We start from the raw sequence: 22,442 nt of genomic DNA, 5'->3' as shown, positions 1-22,442 counted from the left end.
TTGAGCGGTTGAGGCTGGAGGGTTTTGTTCTTCATCATAGCACTTGTTTTCCATATTTCTCTTCTTTCTTTGCTGATTGCTATCCTTAAGGACAAGAGAAATACTAGCATACGTTCTCTAATGCTCTGTATTGATGTCTGATGTCTGTCGTCTTTGACTCTCCTCCAATTTTGACTCTAGATTTGCAGTTTAAATTTAAGCACATTTCAAGGTAAAGAGGATATGTTACTCTGCCTGTATAATGTAAAGGGGTCTTCCCTCTGTGCTATGGTCATAGAAATCAATGAGTTCTTGCTAGAAATTGAATAAGATGACTAACCAACATCTGAACCTCTGTTGAGGCAAAATACAAACTATGATGTGCTTTGTTCTTTTGTTTCTGTTTTATCAAACATTGTAGTAGCTTAACACAACCACGTGGCTAATAGAAGACCTGCATAACCCTGTTAAGTTTTTTACGTTGCTACACTTAGGCTAGGATTTCAGCATGTATTTCAATAAGTTCGTTAGTGTCAGTGTTTATGTAAGAAGTCAGCTTAGATTTTTAAGCCTTTCTTACGCTGCTGGGTTTTGTGAAGGATTTCTTCATTCAATCAGATGCACGTACTTGAGAAGATCCAATAAGCTTTACTACCTATAAAACTTAAAATCCGCTTCAAAATAACATGTAGTGACAAGGGTGTTGTCATTAAATTTGAAAGTCTGCCACCAGTATTATTTCAGCTTCTGTGTCACGTGGCAATATGAATGAGAAATAGCTGGCTTATTCACAGTGGACTTGGATATCAGCTGGGGACTCTTGCAGCCACTTGCTAAGTTATATGCAGTCACAAAGGTGACCACATAATTTTTAGGAGAAAGGCATATATAGAAGGAGAACTCATCTCCAGAAAGTTTGCTTTTTAATTATATCTTCATTAGCTTTTCCAGCAAAATTCAGTTCAGTGTTCTGTAAGTTCTTTTGGGTTTTTTTGTTTGCTTTCTAACTAAAATTGAAAGATGCAGGCAAAGGCTAAAGTAATGCCAGAGAGATGATGAACTGAAAACAATTGTGCATAATGTTCCTGGGTATGATTAAAGGCATTTAGTTGCAATCTGTACTAGTGAATAGAACTGAACAGAAAAGCAGAAAACCGAAGGGAACATGGAAGTTCACAGTTTTTATAAATAGTAATATTTATATATTAACTACTTACCTTGACTAGAGCCAGGCCCTTGACACTGTTCCAAAGCAGCCTTGTTACAATACTGGGGAAATGTGAACTGAATGGCTGGACTACAAGATGGGCTGGAAAAGTTGGCAGGATCTTTGGGCTCAAAGTGATTCAGCATTTGTGTGTGGTTGGTTTTGTTGTTTTTCTATGGTGGTGGACAGTTACAAATCCTTGAGTCTCCCTATTGGGGCTAACATTGTTTATAATCTGCCCATCAGAGACCTGAATGGTGGGACAGAGGACAGAATGCACTGTCAGCAAGCTTGGTGGAGGGATGGGCAGCAAAGATTAGGGAAAGTGGTCAATACACTGGAGGGAAGGCCATGGGCTGCTCATCAGAAGGACATTGAGTATGGAGAGATGAAGTAACAGAAACCCCATGAAGATCAACAACAGCTAAGACCTGTGGGACAGAAAGAGCCCCATGTGGCGGGGTTGGCTAGCTACACAGCTTTGCAGAAAAAGACTAAGGGCCAAGGAGAGGTTGAGGCTAGCGTCCTGGTGGACGTGTTGAAAAACGTCCACTTGTGATGGTGAAGGCTAATCACATGCCAGGTGGCAGATGAAAGAAGAATACCAACAGGTTAAAGAAAATGATTATTCACCTTTCTGGGGGGCTTGTGGAGCTGCGTTTGCAGTGTTGTGTCCACTTCTGGCACCTCCAGTACAAGACAAGTGACATGCTGGAGAGAGTCCAGTGGAGGGCCATAAAGAGGATCAGGGAATGGAAATGTATGAGGCACAAGGATTGTCTGAGAAAGCTGGGGTTTTCTTAGTCTGGAGAAGAAAATACTAATGGACAACCTGATTTTTGTGTTGTACTACCTAGTAGACAGGTTAGAGGGAGGACAAGAAGAGTTGGGGTTTTCAGAGGTTCGTAGTAAAACAGTGGGCAGCAACAGCTGCAAGTTGCTGCACAAGAGGTCCTGGTTAAATAACAGGAACATTTTTTACAATGAGGGTGGTTAAACACTGGGGTGGCTTTCTTGGAGAGGCTGTGGACTCTCCAGCCTTGAAGACTTAAACTCAACTGGAAAGGCCGTGAGAAACCTGACCTAATGTAGGCTTAGGCCTGCTTTGAACACGGGGTTGGACTAGCTGACCTTCCAACATAAAGTAGTGTATAATATTATGGAAAGATAACAGACATTTAATAGGACTTCTGTTGCAGTTGAAAAATAATCCTTTCTGCTAACTTCTGCTCAAATTTTGTGTATGACAGTATATCAGATGGTTTCCTTGTGTGAGTTCTCATCGTTATTTTGTTGTTTATTCCCAAGTTGATTCTGAATATCTTTGCCCACTTGCATTTCTTATTATGGGCTGGTTAAGCTGTGCTTCGTTAGTTATATACACTCTCGGATCAAAGCAGTCCTTTAAACTGCAGTGGATATGGAACCCTATTTTTACATTTGCTTTCATGTCAAAGAAAAAGAACGAAAATTACACAGCAGAAAATTTCTTAATCTTAAAAAAGGCAGGTTGCTAAATGTTTTGGGCTTCTTTTTTTTTTTTTTTTTTTTATATTCCCTTTTAGGATCCAGATGGAGTCCAACGGAAAGAGTCTGCTGCTTCACCAGCACATGCATGTGTTCGTCCTACAAGAGTGGTATCATCCACCTCCGAAGAGGAGGAAGCGTTTACAGAGAAATTTCTAAAAATTAATTGCAAGTACATCACTAATGGCAAGGTACTTAAATGTTCAGGTTTTACTGTTACTGTATGGGATGTAAAAATAAAGTACCTTTAAACCATAAACATACAGTAAAATTTAGTTATGGACAGGTAGATGGATCAGCTTATATGCATATATGTCTATATAAATATATTCTTTTTTTTTTTTTATTCACTGTTACCTTTGGATTCCCAGACCACTTGTTTCTTAGATGTGATGGAAGCAGTTAAAATGTGATTAACCGGTGACAAACTTCCCTGTAGCCCTACTGTTAAGTGATTCTCTTGTGTTGAGGGCATGAGGTCTGTTTGTTCCTTATATTAGTATCTCTCATAAGTAATTCTCTTTACTTGCAGTGGGGAAAAGCATGCCTTAAACTATAAGGAAATATGTAGTTGGTAGCTTCACTTCAATTTTCCTAAAGCAGAACAGTGAGAGCAGAATTAACCTCTGATTCTGTAAACAAACACTTCTGTATTGGGTATAGTATGGTAGAAATCTTGATTTCCACACACACCCCCCCCACCCCCCCCACCCCCCGCTTTGAAGCAGTAATTACAGTTCTTGCTGTCATTACACAACACCTCCAAGTTAGCGGCACTTAATTAACTTCCATTCAGCTCATAAGTGCACAAGTCTCATGCAGATTTTTAGGGACCGAGGTCACGTCAAAAGACTTTACCTCAGAACGCTTTAGGAGAAAAACAAAATGTATTGCTCTCCCACCCCACAGAAAAATGACTATTAGACACTTTAATCATGAAAAATCATGCCTTCACTCAAGTTGAATGAATGTGAAGAAACTCAAAGTACTTGTAGTACTTCCTCCTTCACCTGAAGTTTGGGGGTGTGTATATATATATATATATATATGAACACTGCTGATTCTGTGTTGCACAGCAATAGGTTTGCAGATAAGTTACACTAATGATAAACAGATTAATTAGAATTGCCTAAAACTGCATTTATTTTCTTTGCTGATGGAAAGGATTGCAGATCTATGTATATCTAGACTTGAAGCCTTTTGACATGTATATTGGTGAAAGTTATGTGTTAGAAGTTGGTGAGACAAGTACCAGAAAAGCTTTGTTTGTTACTTCGTCCTACTTTGCTGTTAATATGCTTCACTCCTTGCGTTCTGTCCCTAGGTGGCTTTTTTTAGGTTAATCCCAGACAAGTCATTACTATTTGGTTTTAGGTGCTCTGATGCAGAGGAATTGAGAACAGTGATCCTCTGTTAGAAATTGGCTGTACTGAAAAAAATATAATATTTATGTGCTGTAATTCCTCATCAGAATATTATGAGGACTGTTCACAGCATCTGTCTTTAACTTGCATCTTTACAGCCTATTTTCTAAGAGCTTCAAGGAATATTCTGTTTCTAAGGAGTTGTATAATCCACCACAGTATCAGTCCATACTTGGGGAGGTGGGTGGGGAGAGAAATGAATGCTAACTTGCTCAGATTTGAGTGCTAGATTCCGTAAGTTTAGCATGTAATTTAGCCTTTGTCACATGTGGTAGGAATGTCCTCTGGCATGTCATCTTACCCTCTCCTTGATACGTTTCCTGATGATACAGGATGATAAATATTCAAAGGTTTTCTGGAGAAAACTTAAAAGATTCATCCTCTGCTTCCCACTCCGAATGTGATTTTGAAGCTCACTGTTAACTGTTTTATAGGGCTTCAGATGTGAAGTCTCAGGCATCACTGTGACTGATGCTCATAAACTAAAATCTAGTGAAAGCCTCTTTTTCAATGTGTTTAATTTCACATATGCAAAAGGGCTTGCATTAAGGTGAGACTGTCTCATTTCTCGCTTTTCAAGACTGCTTATTCTGTATAGGTTTGGAGTTTGTTTTGGTCACTCCTGTGACTTCCTGGACAAGCACACAGGAATTCTCTGAGATGCAGTGGCTGGAGCCTGGAATCAGTTGCTCTGTTATAGTATCTGCTCTTTGTTATCTGGTTATGGCTGCTGTTAGAGGCAGGGTGTTGGGCACAGTTAGAAACAAGGTGTGAATATGCCACATCCTGGTCAGAGGATAGATCAGTGCAGAGTAACCAGTGTGCTGCAGAGTCACACCTTAACCCACTGTTCATTGCATATGTAGGCATGCCCTTTGTTGCAGCCACACCGTTTGCTGCTCTGTTTTTTTTGTTCTTTGCGCTGTTCGTTGGAGGCAGAAAAAGGTGTCTTAAACAGTCCGCTTGATTGAAACTGAACTAATAGAGGAGCTCTGAAATTCTTTGTTCTTTTTTATGCTTGCTAGTTTACTTGCCTTGTTTTGAAAAGTAGTAGGTAAAGGAAAACTACTAATACTAAGGCTTAAAAAAACAAATAAAAAACCCCTACCTGTCAATACCAGCACAAAAAGCATAAACACATTGTTCATGAAGTGAAAAGGAGGACACTGATGAGGTTCAAGACTTCTACAAGAAACAAAGAATAAAACTAAATTGTTATCTTCATGATAAAAGCATCATAAATCGTGAATTACAGTTTTTGTTCTACCTTGTGTGTTCAAGAACATAAAACAATTACTTAGAGGTAACTTCTGTTTGACTTCTGACAAGCAGTTTTCCTCTTAAACCTTCTTAAAGGTGTGTTTTACTGAACTGCCTAATCTTAATGTTTGGGCTCATCAGTGTCATAAAGTTTGGCTCTAATTCTCCCTTTATTATGATTGTTTGAATTTCTGTCTCAATACTGTGTAATATTTAGAACTCCCGCTTCCTGAGGTTTAAGGAACTTTAATGGAAAGAAGTTAAAACCAATTCAGAATTGAATATCTGCACGCAGGTGCAGTTTAAGCTACTTTAAATGTTCATGTTTTTGCTTATCTGGATTAATATTTTCTGGATCAGCTTTAAGACCAAAGGGATCTATTTTTAATAACTTAGTGTGTCCACATGGTTTTCAGTAACAAAGTTGCTCAGCGTTTCTCCTGGGGGTTGGGCTAGATGACCTTTAAAGGTCCCATCCAGCCCAAACTATGCTATGATTCTATAATTGAGACTGTTAAATCTGAACTTCACCTGAATAGAAATTTACTTCATGTCTTTAGAATCTGTCTTACACACAGGACACTTGACTTCCGTAAGTTGTATTTTGGGGAGTTTTGTTCAAGAACCAGAACCTCCTGTAACAGTATCATGTTCAACTACTTAGTAGCTATATGCAGAGTCCAATTTTTACTTCAGTTTCATTGACAGAGCCTTTGATACTTTTTTCCTCAACAACTAGTTAGAAGTATGGTCCAAGAGAAACAAGTCACTAGCTGTTTGGTGGAGGATGTCCTAAAAAACTGTTTCCTACTGTCCTTTATCAACAATTGAGCTGCTTATAGACTTTTTTCTTTTTTCTCCAGGACTAGAAAATTAGGAGATTAGAGCAAACACTAGCAATATACTGGAGTCATGTAGGAGTTTGTAGTGTGCGTGCCATTGACCATACTTTTTGCTTATACTTGTGCTCTGATTTGCTGATTTGTCTCTCTCTAGCTACGTTACTGGTACAAGTAATTTTCTGAAAATATTTTGAAAATTGAATTTGTATAAAATAAAGTCAAAGAGCTGTTTCTAAAATGTTCAACAAATACTTGATTACCATCGAAGGGATTTGTGCTGAAGACACAGCATGACAGAGCATGACCACAAAGGAGAAGCTGGGCTCATCTCCCTGTGTTGATATTGGTAGGTGAGGGCATAGGAAGGGCTTTACTTAGTCAATAAGTCCCCATGCTATTCTTTACTCTGAAGAATACATTCACACTGAAAATATTTTTAGCAGCTCAGCCAAGCCAGAGAGGGAGCTTTGGAACATTCTTCCTGCTCCAAAAGCAAGGAACCAAGAAGATTTTATGGGGAGCAGACGTCAGGCTATCAGTCTTCTATAGTGCTTGTAAGATAGTAGGGGAGGTCAGGTAATTGAAAGTGAGTCACTAAAGAACACTATGTTGTAGGATTTTTTTCCTGGCAGCAGTGTTGTTACCCATTTCTGAGTATTTTGTAGAACTACTGGGACATCTGCTGTCATAGTGCATAAATGTGTATGAGTAATCAGAAAAGTCACTTCAGAACCTAGAGTGTGTGTATTGGGTTTGCATGGCAAGGTTTTGGTAGCAGGGGGGCTACAACGGTGGCTTCTGTGAGAAGCTGCTAGAAGTTTCCTGTGTCCAATAGCGCCAATGCCAGCCGGCTCCAAGACGGACCCACTGCTGGCCAAGGTCAAGCCCATCAGCAATGGTGGTAGTGCCTCTGGGATAACATAGTTAAGAAGGGGAAAAAAAAAAAACCACCTGTGCAACAGAAACTGCAGCTGAAGAGAAGGGTGAAAATATGTGAGAGAAACAGCCCTGCAGACACCCAGGTCAGTGAAGAAGGAGGTGCTCCAGGTGCCAGAGAGGAGATTCCCCTGCAGCCCATGGTGAAGACCATGGTGAGGCAGGCCGTTCCCCTGCAGCCCATGGAGATCCACAGTGGAGCAGGTATCCACCTGCAGCCTGTGGAGGACCCCATGCCAGAGCAGGGGATGTGCCCGAAGGAGGCTGTGACCCCATGGGAAGCCTGTGCTGGAGCAGGCTCCTGGCAGGACCTGTGGCCCTGTGGAGAGAGGAGCCCAGGCTGGAGCAGGTTTCCTGGCAGGACTCGTGACCCTGTGGGGGACCCACGCTGGAGCAGTTCATGAAGAACTAGCCTGTGGGAAGGACTCATGTTGGAGAAGTTCATGGAGGACTGTCTCCTGTGGGAGGGACCCCACACTGGAGCAGGGGAAGAGTGTAAGGAGTCCTCGCCCTGAGGAGGAAGGAGTGGCAGAGACAACGTGTGATGAACTGACTGCAACCCCCATTCCCCGTCCCCCTGCACTGCTCGGAGGGGAGGAGGTAGAGAAATCAGGAGTGAAGTTGAGCCTGGGAAGAAGGGAGGGGTAGGGGGAAGGTGTTTTAAGATTTGGTTTTTATTTTCTCATTATCCTACTCTGATTTGATTGGTAATAAATTGAATTGATTTCTCCAAGTCGAGTCTTGTTTTGCCTGTGACAGTAATGGGTGAGTGATCTCTCCCTGTCCTTATCTCGACCCACGAGCTTTTTGTTACATTTTCTCTCCCCTGTCCAGCTGCGGAGGGGAGTGATAGAGCGGCTTTGGTGGGCACCTGGCGTCTAGCCAGGGTCAACCCACCACAGTGGTACTAAAATGCTCAGGAGTTCATCGCTGGCTTACTCTGAGACAATAGTTCTGAAGTATATGTATTGTAAGAATGCTAACATAGAAGTCTGTCTGATCCATAATGGCAAACCAACAAGGGAATGAAGTTTCAGGTACTCTCCTTTAAAGAGGATATGTAATTTTTATCTTATGCAAAAGTGTGGTGTTAGCTTTCAAAGGCTGGAGCTGCTTCAGTTTCCATCTTTCAGGGAAGACTAGCATACTGCAATGAGCAATTCTTGACCAGTGGTTGGCTAGATGCACGTATGCTCCCACTTACAAGTTTTGTTCTGATGTTACCTGTGGCTTTTTTTTTTTCTCACAGAATCAGTGGCACTTGGTTTCTGTCCATGCTAGAAACTCCATCTGTTGAGTAATAAATGTTCCACAGGTTTTTAAGGAAGCTTTTCTCCTGCAAACAAGTTAGAAGGTGGTAAAGAGAGAAGCTATTTGTCTTATAAAAGAGTCATAGAAATTGTCAGAGAAAGTGGCAGAAACACTGGCATGTCTGAAAAAGAATAATTAAAACTTGGGACAGAACAAAATATTTCTTTATCTGGCTGTTGCCTGAGCTTTACCTAGCTACCTAGATTAACATTCAGTGATCCTTGGTAATAATAATAAAAAATGACAAAAATATTAATGATGTTTAGTGTATTATTAAGAATCTCACTTCTATCCTGTAAATTTGGGGCAGCAATTCTTCTCTAGTGAAGTACCCTGAAGTGTTCATGTAGTAACTGTGGACCATATCAAATAACTTGTGAGCCAGAAATGTTGCATTGGTCTGCCTCCTGTCGTCTTTTAAAGAGATAACAACGAAATAGGTCATCTCTTGTTGAGGTGCTATAAAACCAGTGTTTTCAAGATATCTGTATAATCTTTCAACTGCTTATACTCATTGCAAGTGAAGTGTTTGATCAGCTTCTTAGTCAAGTACACATAAAAGCCTGATAGTTCCAAAGGTTTAATTCTCTATTTCTCTATCAGTGTCATAAATTTTAAAAATTAATCTGAAAGTGTAATTCCATTTATGCTGAGTATTTACCTGTTGGTGTTGAGGGTTTCTTCTAAGACCAAGATAAGCAAGGTTTTAGAATTCTAGCTGTGTCTTTTGTTGAGGCTGCAGAGGTAGGCTTTAGAATCTTCCGTGCGTGTCCAGGACAATTGCCTGATGTACAGGTTTGGGGGTTTTCTGCCATCAGACAGGTCGTTGTCAGACTGTTCTAGGAAGCTTCTATTTACAATAAAGTCTCTTTAAACTTGTTTTCCTTATGTAGTCGGTAGTCTTGCACGCTGCTTTGGCTGAACGTTAGCCTGCAGAAGGATTGTATCTTTTGTTCCTCAGTGTCTGAGACACGAGGTACTACACAATTTCTTTAAAGGCATTCAAATTTGCCCTGGAAACAGACTTTTGTCCTGGATATGATGACATTTTTTTAAGATATTGACAAGCCTGGCCTGTGGGTTTTGGGAGGGGTAAGTTGGTGTTTTCTGAACTGCTAAAATTGAAGCTGAAGCAAGGTAACTGAAATGAGAAGATGTGCAACTGGTTCTTCTCACATGTTATTCTAATGTTGTGACTCTAGTGTTCAGATAAGCAATGTAAAATGGACTTATGAAACTTTCAACTTATTTTGCAGTAAAATAGTCTTTAATCAATTTTTGAGCTGGACTGCCAGCTGAAGCAGTCTTTTAACTTGCTTTTGAGAGCACAGATAAAGCATTGGATTTTGTGTTTGTTTCATAAAACCAGGGAACTTGTTGACATGGGTGATATTTCAGTTGTGACAGCTCACCCCTTGATAGGAAAGTGTCATCTCCTTTTATTACCTAAAGTCCTCTGCAGCCTCAAAAGCTTTAGACTTCCTGTGTATGTGATTTATCAAGGAAGAATCGTTTGTTCATGAAATAGTGAACAAGTGAAGACAAAATCTTAGTCTGAAATGAGGAGTTCTCCAGTGAACTTGATTACTGATTGCTTCTACTGACTAATACATCATTTTATAAGTTGGTATTGAATGTTTAAATCCTTCAGCTAGAGCAGTCATACAACCTTACCTTTTTTTCTCTCCAGCCTGACTGTTCTGAAGATTCACGTGGAGCATGTGGGAAGTGAAGGAATAGAATATTTCAGTTGGAAGGGGCCTACAATGATAATCTAGTCCAACTGCCATCAAGGCTATGGCCTTGACTTTTCTGGGTCAGATCTGGAGAATATTGATAAAATTCCACTTTCATGTGTGGTCATTTAATGAAAGAGTTCAGATCTAGAAATTATACTGCTTTTTGTGTTATGCGCTGAATTTATGGAAGTAGTATTTTTGTGTAAAGAGAAGCAATTATTCTTATGAGTAGACTCATTGACTTTTGCAGTCATGTTGAATTTATGTTCTAGACTACAGTGGATATAACCAAATATAGACTTATGTTGACAGTCATCCTTTTGGAGTTCCTTTTTGCACCTTGAAAGTCTATTTCCACAATACACTGCTGGGAAAGAAATAGCAGTGACAGTTTGTTTCAGTGTCTTAAACTCCTTAGAGTTATGTAAATATGTTCTGCTGACTTCAAAGTCTTTAGCATATGCTTTGCACTCTAAAAGGCACATATAAAACCTGACTAGGCACAAAACAACTAAGAGTACTTAAGTACAAATGCCTGAACTGCTTTTGAGACTGTTTTCATTTTTCTGTAATAGTGATACCATTGGTCATTGCTGTAGGCTTTAATACTATTTTTGGTTTGTTTTTTATAACTTGTAATTTTGTGCTCACTATATGGCATCTTTGTTTTTCTGCTGTGAAGGTCATCAACCATCACAGTGCTGGCAACAAATTTCTGTAAATGGGAAGGAATGTAGTTGTGCTGCTGATATGTTGTCTTAAAACAAAACTGAAAACAAACAATGCCCCCCAGTACACAATGTGTATAATCACTGTGAACAGTTTATCAGTGAGCTGGATATTTATTCAATTCCTGATAAGCTTCAGCAGTGCATGAAGTAATTCTTTTATGATTCCTGCACAGAAGTTTTGAATGTCTTTCTAAATTTGTAAAGTCCTTAGGATTCAAGATCTATCACTGGAGAATCACTATCATCCTGCTTAAAGCTATATTTCCCCCAGTTTATAGTTTTAGCTTAAACTCTACTGCGCTAATAGTTCAATGAATTTCCTTAACAGGCAACTCGTGTTGGTGTTTGCATGTGTTTCTAATGCTTGGGAAAAAAAAAAATTCAACATACTGTAAATTAGCTTGGTACCTGTATTGTGTAAGAGCCCTACAGCTCATAGTATGAGTATCAACTTTCTTTAAATTTTTTCATACTAGTTTAAAATCTACTTGTATTTGTGTACTGCAGCAGTATGATTGTGATTAAATCCATCCAAAGCTGCATCTTGGTGCAGCTGCATCTTTGAAAATCTTTAATATTTTTAATGTAGTTTCATTCTATAAATGTATTTGTCCAACCAGTCAACAGGTCCGTTAAGTTAGAATGGATACTGCTGTTGCTTTTGTGTAAAGAAAACGAAGATAAATGACTTTTTAATGATCTTTCTTTTTTTGTTCTTAATTAAATAGTAGAGAATGCTAAGAGTTAAGAGTCAGGTTTTAGACAGTGCTTGAAGTTTCTTGCAAAACTAGCAATAGGCACTGTGGTTATCCAGGAAGGATGTATCTCACCTCAGAGAAGCTGCCTAGCCTGTCCTTTAGGGTGCAAGGGTTTCTCTTATTTTATTCAGTGCAGCTATTAAGTAGCTGTGAGGAACAAAACTGTTTTCCTTTTGGAAATGTAGGTGGTATTAATTTGCTTCCCCAGAAAAATGGTTATGTTTCCAGATGGCTGCAAAACTCAAGAAACTGTGTAAAGTTGCTTAAATAAAGAAATACAAAGATGCTTTTGAAACAAATTAGAAAACGCTCTTTTCCTACCAGAAAATGGAGAATAAGCTGAAATATAAAGGAGAATATTTACCACTTCTTCTTTTCCCTCTCATTTTAGGGTACAGTCAATGGTGTGCTGCTAGTGACGCCAAATAATATAATGTTTGATCCTCATAAAATGGATCCTCTGGTCCAAGAGAACGGCTGTGAAGAGTATGGCATCATGTGTCCAATGGAAGAAGTGATGTCAGCTGCTCTGTATAAGGAAATTGTGGACAGCAAAATTAAGGATTCATTAAGCATGTAAGATAGAATAGCCTTTATAAAGCTTTGAGTAAATATGAACTGTAGCCATATTGCTGACCATACAGAACTTGCAAAACCACATTTTCTTCTGTTTTCCCTTTTAAGAAAAACGTCAAAGATTGGCATGGAAAGACCCTTGAGAAAGCTTGTGTTACCTTAAGTTCTCACATTCTGTATACTGTATAGAATAAATCCTCTTCTATATACATGGATTCTAGTTTCCTCTAATAGTCTCTTTTAAAAATCAGTGTATAGCAAGAGGTACCACACCACTTCTTTTTGCCCCTTACCTGCTATGAAAACAGTAACAGATGCGTTTTGATTCTTCGGTAGTTTAAAAACTGATGTACAGAATAGAAAAGTCCAACTTAAACAGCTTTAGGTGCAAATCTTTATTGTTTACCATTTTCCACTTGCTTCTCAAACTAGCTTCACATACCCTCTTGTTGCTCTGATAAATGATTGTAAGACTAATTTTCTGAGGCTTGTGTATATTTTTGTGGCATTAGGAGTATATTTTTTTTCCCTTTTTGGCTAGGGGAGGAACTGCATATTTGCCTTTGGGTGTAGCCTTGTTTGGGGTGAACAGAGTGAATTTAGATTGGTGAGATTTAATTGCTGGTGTTTAGCATTTAAAACTGACTTTAAATAGCATTATGAAAAATCTTTATTCCATTCTATCTGCCTAATTTTTATACTGCCCTCAGAAATAGGATGAATCCTAACATTAAAGCCAAAAAGGATTTAAAAAAAAAAAAGATTTAAAAAATCATGCCACGTCTACATATTGCAGCATATAAAGCACAAACATTTGCAGAGTACCTTGACTGTCTAACTGCAGGGAAGTGAACTCCTTTAACCGAGCTAGAGTTGTCTATATGTACGGAAGAGTAAAGCTGTTTCCCTGATGTGTAACTGAAAAATGCAGCCATTTTAAGTAAGCTATAAAGATACTCAGTGACTCTGAAAAATGCCCTTTTGGAGTTCTTACAGGCAGTATGCTAAGCATATCTTTCTTGATAATCTTGCATATCTGGACACCCAGAAGAAATAACTTGTCTCATACCATTTTTAAGTTCAGTTTCAGCAGAGACCTGGTAGTGAACTGGTATCTTGGCACAGTCTTGTTTGCTGCCTGAAGTCATGTGTTTCTTGAAAGAGCAACTAATGTATGTACTACTATAGCAGTACTTTTGGGGCTTTTGATGTAGAATGATTATGCCTTCAGCATGATTGCTTTCTGGAAGTTTATTTTCCAGATTGAGTTTTAAAAAGTTGTTCATAGTTCCTACTTCAACTGATATATAGAGCAAGTAGTGAGGTTATGAAAATTAGATGACTCTTTTTAATCTACCTGTTTGAATCATAATATTGCAGTTGCAAAACAAGTCTCTTTCCTAGCATGTTTAGTTTCTTAATGACCCAATGTTGACTTACAAATTTACCATCCATGCCCTGGTGATTTTTGTGCTCTTGTAGCACATGCATTTTCTATTATGTTTTGTTTATAATATAAATGTATATGGAATGAAAACATGTTTAATAATGAAAGGTCACACCGTGCTTTCAGAGCCTTCTATGTCCAATCTTATTTATCTTTCTTGTCAACTTTATAAACTATTAAATGGAACACTAACTTCTAGTGTTTTCTTCAGTCCCAGCACTTTTATGCCTTAACCTCATTAAAATTTGAGGCATGTTTGTAAACTTTGGGGAAAATAAAATTCAAATTTCTTGTCTGTAACCAGAACTCCCAGCAGCTACAGCTAGATCTGACAAGACCTGTGTGTCTTCAGGTATTTGAGACTTAAGTCATGGTTTCCTACTATTTGGGTTTTTTCTAAATATTCCACTGTTATAACTAACCCTCTCCTCTCCCAATTTTGCCAACTCTCAAACCTGTTTGAACTTGGAAAAAGTCTGAATACTGAAAATAATGGAAACTGATCACAAACCCGATGGATTCTTTGGTTCTTAAAACTGCAATTTCATGTTGTATGGTTTCTGTATATGTCACAATCTATGCTGAAAGTGGAAAAAAATATACATGAAAACACACAGATGTTTTACAGATTTCATGAACCTTAAGTTGTGCTTGTCCAAGAGCACCTATTACCAGCATAATCCTGAAAAATTAAGGAAACTGCCAAATTTAATAGGGGATAAATCCTAAACTCTAATCCACATGCTTTGTAAGCAAAATTACTATATCAGCACAAGCTTAATATCAGCTTCATGTTAACACTTGAGTAAGAGGGTGCATGTGTTTTGCAAGCATCCTGAATTTTAGCAGTGTCTCAGTAGTGTCAGTAATATGACCTAACTGAATAAAAAGTTTTGTAGAAATGTGGAGTGGATTTATCCTTCTTCAAGATGGGAGATTAAGGTACAAGCTTCTTAAAAGCATTTGATACTCGGTAATGGAAGATGTAATGTGCTTGTGGTAGCAAGGGAGTTAGCATTGAGAAGTCTAGTCAGAAGTATGTTTAAGCATGAGGATTTTTTTTATGAAGGCTGTGTACTGCTCAAGTTTCTTTTGACAACAGTGGAAAAGCTTGAGTCCTGTAGGTATAGTTGAGCATGTTCGCAGTCCCCTTGTAGTCCTCTTCTTCTAAAACTCATAGAATTTCTGGTTAGCTTATTTTGAAAGGCAGGTTTGAATAAGATTATTTGCTTTGGGGAGAATAGGTTCTTTTATGCTTGCTTTTTTCTTACACTATTTATCAACATTTGATGTCTGCTCTTTAAATTGTTCAGTTTTACCAAGTAGTTTGGGATTTATTTTGCCCAGCAGTGGTGTCCTCAAAGTTAGGTACCTGACTGGTGAAGACACTAATCACTGTTAGGTATTTCCCATGGGCAGAATGATAAGATCTACCTTGATGGTTCCTGTTGTTCTGCATTGACTAGCTTAGATAGTTAAGGTTAGACCAGATGATTTCTGCCACTCATATCTTACCAGTGAGCAAGGTGTCAACTTCATAATAGAGTGGGACAGTTCTATACAATTGTACTGGCCTCTTTAGTAGACAAATCTTAAAAGGTTGTGAAAAATTTCTGCCTTTAGAGATTATGGTTGTGTGTAGCTTTTTGTTGTTTTCCCCCTGTTTTTTATTTTATTTTTACACTTTAAGCATCTTAAACAATCTTTATTGGTTTCATAGGAGAGCTTCTCCTTGTGAAAGTAATGTCATGAAGTTGGGAAGTCCTATGTATGTCATGCTGGCAAAAGGTCTGCCATAAGCTTACCGACAAGAACATATTTTATTCTTCTTTCCTATTACTGATGCTCTGGATTAAGTTTTTTAAGTTTCTTTTTTTTTTTAAGAGCACCTTTAAATTTTTTCAGCATTAAACAAAACTTAGTAAAGAAAAGAGTTCAATGTAAAAGGCATCAACATATAACAACATTCTTATTTGCTCAACAGAGATGTAGAACAGCTGTCTGTAAGGGAACTGTGCCATTCCAAGAAAGCTGCAAAGAGCAATACAGATGAAATGGATTCTAGGATTCGGGATACAGGCAATGATAGTGCTAGTACTGCCCCAAGGAGCACAGAGGAGTCTCTCTCAGAAGATGTCTTCACAGAATCAGAACTCTCTCCAATACGTGAGGAACTTGTTTCCTCAGATGAGCTTCGACAAGACAAATCTTCTGGAGCATCATCAGAATCTGTCCAAACAATAAACCAGACTAGTGCTGAATGTTTAACAATCATTTCAGACTCAAATGAAGCTGCCAGTGACTTAAAACCCAGTGCCGAAATGCTTGTAAATGTTAAACAGTTTGGTACCCACAGCTTAGGTTCAGAAAGTGCTGAAATGTCTATAAAGGGGGGACAAGAACCTAGTGAAAACATTGCAGATGTCCTCCAGCAGTCTTTGCAAGGATCACATGGTAGTGAAAAGCACAACAAAGAGGCAGAAGTGGGCAACGATCAAGATTCCTCACTAGGAAAAGAACCAGAAGGAGAGAGTAAGACAGGAGAAGAATGTCCACGTTGTGAAGATACCACAAACTCTCAAAAGAAAGATACAACTAGCAAAGGAAAAGTAGTGAAAGAGCAAACTCAAGACTCAGAGACAGAAGTTGAGGAACTCCGCAAACTCTGGAAGACCCACACTATGCAACAAACCAAACAGCAACGAGAAAACATGCAACAGGATTCGCAAAAAGAAATTAGTCAGAAAACTGTGACTGCAGGAGATGGGCAATTAGAAGGTGAGTGAGTCAGTATTTACGGATACAGTGTTAGCCTTCAGATTTACGATGTGTCTCCCTCCAGCTCATCAGAATTTTCATTGTTTTTCATTCTGTAGAACACATCTCCCCATATATTGCCTACATTTCTCATTGGCTTGAAGATATACCTTATGTAAACCCATGGGGAAATATTGCTCAGGAAACTGAAAACTTGGATACCTTTGTTACTGTCATTTTTCCTCATTGAAATTATATTTATGATCACAGCAAAACACAGTATCTTTGTAGGGGAGATTTAAATGAGCCTGGAAAATTAGATCCATGATGCATTGGTCACTGTAGAGCTCAAAATTAAAAATGTTCTGTAGCAATCAGCTAGCTGTCACTTAAATTTTGATCCCAGTGTACATGTGTATGAATGAATTTCAGGGAATGAATTTGATCTTATTTATAGTGTGTCTACCTTGTGGTTAAGGTTTATGATGTGAGCAATGAACACTGGAGCCTTAACACTGATACTTTCAGAACTTTGTTTCACATGCATCTTGTCATGCGTTCATGCTGACTAGAATAAGGTTAAGCATACAAAAAGTGTTTCTCAGGATAAATAAGAGCTAGATGGTAAGAAATTAATGCTGTGAAAATGGGGAACAGCTAGCTTTATTTCTTGAGTACCTTTACTCATCCACAAAGATCAAGCCTTAGTATTATTAGTCAGAAGTTGTCTTGAAAGTCTGAAGTTACTCAAACCATATAAAAAATGCTGTATCTTTTTTTAAGTAACTTAAAGATGTTTCTGTATGTAGTTGATTTTGCTTTTTAAAAAAATCATAGGTCACTTTTTGATCCCTTACCATCTTGCTAATGGAGATAAACTAGTTGTTTTAATTGTGTAATATTTTGGGGGCTAGAAAGAAAACATATCTATAATGCCTGTCACAAACGAATAGATTATATGTAAAGTGCATTTGAAGGTCAAATTGTTTATGTTGATTATTAATAGTTGAGATTATATTAGATTCTTCTGTTGACAGAAATTCATCTTGTACTTCAGAATCTGATATGATAGTTTTCGGGTTTTTATCATCCTTCTGTTAAGGAAGTAACTGAATTTTGAAGTTTGAAGCAGATTAATAGTTGCATCATTTTGTGTTAAGATTGGCTTTTATGCCTTAAATATTAGAGGAAATCATCTGGCAAAAATGTCAGCTAGCAGTAGTTGCTGGTTGTGACTTTTAAAAAATGCAAGCAGCAAGCGTTCTTTCCCACAATTGCTGCTTTTTGTACAATTGAATACTATTTGTAATTCAGTTGTATGAGATGCTGTAATTTTGTTGGTTTTCTAGAAGATTGTATCACTGAGTGACTGCAGGTTTTTCGTACAGTCACAGACTATATACATATATAATCAAGAAAGTGTCTGCAGGCAGGCAGAGGAGTGTGGCTAGAAACCTTCTGCATGTGGTGGTACAGCCTCGCTGAAGGTTGTGGGGGTAAAACAGAAAAAAAAAAAAAGCACAGGTTACTTTTTGGAGATTTGTGCTAATGACTTCAGTCTGGCTTCAGTTGGAATTATTGTGTGTTTCTTATTCTTGCATGTTGTATTAGCAGAATACAAATAAAACAGTAAATTATGAATTAATATTTCTCAATCTAGATAGATTTGGTGAAGCTTCTACTGGCTTTGTCTACAGGCATGTTTAAACAGAGCCAAGATAAAAGCATAGATCTATTGCTTAACTCTTGATGAAGGTCATCGAAGACTAAATATGACAGGTCTATTAACAGTAGGTCACTAAAAACGCTAGGTCATTAAAAAAATTGAAACACTGTAAACATTTTCTGATATCGTGTCTATTGGACTAAAACTCTAGTAGTCACACTTTAGTTTTGTATCATTAAGTTACCTAGATAGTATTTTTATTTCCTGCATATAGCAAGGACTTAATTGAATTTCTTCTCTTTTATGGGAGTTTTGAGTATCTAGGTTTTTGGGAACTACCATTTCTTGATCTACACAGAGGTCAAATGTTTCTGAGTTTGGAATTAATGATTTATTTGTTCTGAATGTTGTACAGGTGATGCAATGCAAGTTGATAACTGAGTGGACTAGAATAGCTAAAAAGGCCTCCTTTGTTTTTTTTTTTTATTATTATTATTACTCAGGAGTCTTTTATATTCTCTATTTTTACAGACACTTATATTGACTACTGGACTGAAATAAAAGCTAGATGTAGTTGATACTTTGGAGAAATTGTAATGGTCTATAGTTCTGTGTGTGTGTAAACAAGCTGAAATCTCATTAAAGATAACATGTCTGTTTGCTGCTTAGCTAGCTGGATATTGGCAGAAATTGAAAGGAAAAAAAAAAAAGCATGAGACACAATAGCCAGTACTAAATTTTTTTTTTCTGATGAATTCTCTGTCAAATATAGAAAAATATATTGGAGAACACATGAAAAAAAGCATCTTAAATAGTCCTTTTGAGATTTGGGGACAGGGTTAAACTGTTTTCATTCTCTCTGCTAGCTGGAACTATAATCTTACTTTTTTTTTTTTTTAAGGTATGGCACAAATCCCACTTCTCTGAGCTCTAGATCAGAGAAGTTCTAAACTGCTGCATCTGAACAACCTAAATCCCAAATATCAGATTATTTTAGGAGTACTTCTCTAACACTGCCACAAAGTTTATGTGCCAGTTCTATGAAACAGGTTTTTTGTTTATTTTGGGTTCTTTTTGTTTTGGTTTTGTTTGGGTTTTTTTAATCTGATAGTTTACCTTGGAGCTTACAGATTTATAAAATACTTCCAAGTCATGCATATTATGACCATGCATATTCCACCGTACTGTATACTGCAGGTATAATTCTAAAATGTTGTAACTGAAAATTAGGAGGCTCACATTTCAACACTTGCTGATTTTGTGGAACAGTGCTATTCTAAACTTTATGGTGAAAATCTGATTGAGGAAAACATACAGTGGAGTTTTTTTATAGATCAAGAAGGTGATATTTTCTATGCTTAGTGTATCTGTAGTCTGCATAGACACTGAATGAGAACTTCAGCTGTTAAAAGATGAGTGTCCTAGAAAATTGGAACATACCTGTATGTACAGGTAACACCAGAGGTAGGATAAATCCTTTGTTGTCATAGCTGATCATAAGAACTCTTAAATTTACATTTTCTTTCTTCGCTTCAAAAAGTCTCTTGTGGCTGGAACTCATGTTCTAGGATTTGGACAATTAATCTAGCAAAGAAACAATTTTGAGAAGGCTTCTTCCTTTACCTTGTGCTGACTTGACAATCCAGACCTTGAGGGTAATCATATAATTCTAATTTACCACTAAAGGGTAAAATGCTGTACCGCAACATCCAGTATACTTCATCCTGAAGTGGTGTTCATACTTTTGAAGTGTTTGATATAGCTAACAAATTAAAATTCATCTCAATCTTCTATTAGTAGTGCCAGAGCTCTTCTTTTTTAAATGAAAAGTAACTAATGAACAGCTTTGACATATGTGAATCAAGCCTAAGTACTTACTTAACGCTGTATATTTTGCACATATGTGGAATATCTTTTGAGCAGTGGGAGGGTTGTCTAATTCAGTGTTGTGGGATATGCATTGAGAATACCTTCTGAAATACTTTCAAGCATGGATGACAGACTATCATAAGCAGAAATGAATGTTAGAATTATTCAAATGTTTTGTACTCTGAAGTTAATTCTGCTGATGCAATTCACGTAACAAAAAAAGGACAGGTAATTATTACTACCTATGTTACCTCATCTCCTATTATTTATATAAACGTCCTATATACCTGTATTGCCTAATACAAAATTGGCTAATAATTTTAAGTTCTTTTGTACATTGTGGATAGCTTACTTTTTCTTTACTAATAGGCTCTTCTCTTACGAAAGAAAAAAGACGGCATCGGTCTCACAAGTTTCTGCGTCTCAGGGTTGGAAAACCCATGAGAAAAACATTTGTTTCACAAGCAAGTGCATCAATGCAACAGTATGCACAGAGGGATAAAAAACATGAGTACTGGTTTGCTGTTCCACAAGAAAGGTAAGAAGGAGGTAGACTGTAAAAATCAACACTTTCCAATAGGTATTCGAGGTTTTTTTGTTTACTGCACCATTCAAAATTTTTCAGTGACTGTGTCTATAAAGCAACACAAAAAAGGGTCAACAGCTGAGCATATTGATGATTGGCTTGTACTTAACACTGGAATACCTCATTACCATACTAAAGTTTTACTGATTTACTTGAGTTACTTGTAGGTTCAGCCAATAGTTTCTCATGGTAGTATTTAGGCTTGTGTTTGTAGCAAATAAAAAATGAAAGAAAGATTCAAGTAAGTGGTGTCTGGTGAAGGAAGTGAGTTCTGCAACAAAGTTTTTAATGTCATACTCTGTGCTTCCCATTACTTGGAAACTTTCTAAAAATTCTCTCTACTTCTTAGAGCTCTGAGTTCAGAAGAGCTAGTGGGAGTTCTTTTGTCTTATCTTTTTATATGGAACATAAAGCTTTTCCAGGAAGCAACTTAAATATATCTACTGGAAAAAATATCTAAGTTTGTTGCAGTGATTCAAAGACATGAGATGTCCATGCTCACTCACTGATAAAGTCTTGAATTCTTAAATGATCTTTACTGCTAGGAAACTGATTTATTTTCAAGTTGAATGTGATTTTTGGGGGTATTGGAGATTATTGTATCCTTGTCAGAAGAGGGGGGGGGAAAGAGAAAGAAAAAACAACAAAAAACTATCAGCTATCATCTTGTTTAAATACCTACACACAATGATCAAGTCACTTTTCCATCTTTTCTTTTGAGCTGAATGGCATAGAATGTCCAGTTGAGGCACTGCAGTTGAGGACAGATATGGATCAATTGGAGAGAGTCCTGAGGAAAGCAGCAAGACTAATTAATGCCTAGAAAGTGTAACATATAAAGAAAATTAGAAGTAAGTGGGGTTCTTTAATCTAAAGGAGAAAAGGTTGATTACAAACATAAAATCATTTCATACTTAAAAGTTGGCTGCAACAAGAAAGGCAGTAGTCTTTTTTTCCTGTCCACTGTGAATGGAGATGTGTAATGGACTGAAATTACATTAAATTATTTGAGTTTTCCAACAGGGAGAATCAAGTCTATGCTAGCACATCAGTAACCTGCTTTTAAACATCACCCCCACTACCTCTAAGTGGTGGAGATTATGCAATTTCTTGAGACAAATGTCTGTCATGCTGATTCTGGTATAGCTAATCCTGCCTTGGCCAGGTGACCTTTTGTGGTTACAGTCAACTCAAATTTTCTTGTTCTATTCGTATCACATTTTAATTTGAAAACAGATAAATGTTTCACATATGGCAATGATGTCTAGGTCAGCTAATTAAAATCATTACTGCCTGTTTCAGTTATTTCTACTGTAGCAGAGCAAGTACTTATCTTCAGCATAAGGCAGAATTTATCATCTATTTCAGAAATAGTTCTTAGTTTACAGTCTATATCTGATCTCCTTGGAAATTACTCCATCTATGAAGGGTTTCTCTCTTTAACTGCATGGGGAATTAGTAGTCTGTTCTTTATCCATCCAATGTGTGTCCTATGTTTTTGTACACAAAAAGTTGCATGTGGTGGTAGTGGGGTGTCTGTTTTCTTAATTCAGTGTCAGCCTTCCTGGGTGCTACTCTGCATAGGTCAAAATATTTAGTGTCAACCCAGCTGTCTTTGTCACCTAGTGGTAAGAAAGAGAAAAAAGTAGTTATCTGATAAACCTGCATTATTTCAGTGTTCTTAATCTCAAATGAGCCAGTCTGGGAAGGATTGTCTTAGTTCCTTAAGCATCAGGTTTTATTTACTTTTTTAACTGCTATAATTATACACAATTTCAAGTTCTTAAAAAGTTAAAGTCAGGATTTATTAAAAAAATTTTCCTACTT

At 37.5% G+C, this 22,442-nt stretch overlaps 1 protein-coding gene across 8 annotated transcripts in view; it reads left to right on the top strand.

Annotated features, from left to right (window-relative positions):
- The window catches only part of OXR1 (oxidation resistance 1), a 301,246-nt gene that overhangs the window by 239,928 nt on the left and 38,876 nt on the right, over positions 1–22,442 (top strand). For all 8 annotated transcript variants that reach the window (XM_087747554.1, XM_087747582.1, XM_087747562.1 and 5 more), the window contains 4 exons: positions 2,752–2,904; positions 12,106–12,290; positions 15,722–16,515; positions 20,399–20,567. In XM_087747554.1, coding sequence (XP_087603680.1) covers positions 2,752–2,904; positions 12,106–12,290; positions 15,722–16,515; positions 20,399–20,567 — 1,301 coding nt within the window. The remainder of the gene's footprint in view (positions 1–2,751; positions 2,905–12,105; positions 12,291–15,721; positions 16,516–20,398; positions 20,568–22,442) is intronic.

The sequence above is a fragment of the Nipponia nippon genome, unplaced genomic scaffold (assembly GCF_047370975.1).
Source record: "Nipponia nippon isolate SJK-2023a ecotype South Korea unplaced genomic scaffold, ASM4737097v1 scaffold_1, whole genome shotgun sequence".
NCBI lineage: Eukaryota > Metazoa > Chordata > Aves > Pelecaniformes > Threskiornithidae > Nipponia > Nipponia nippon.
The sequence above is the reverse complement of the archived record's forward strand: the minus strand, read 5'-3'. Positions and strand labels throughout refer to the sequence as shown.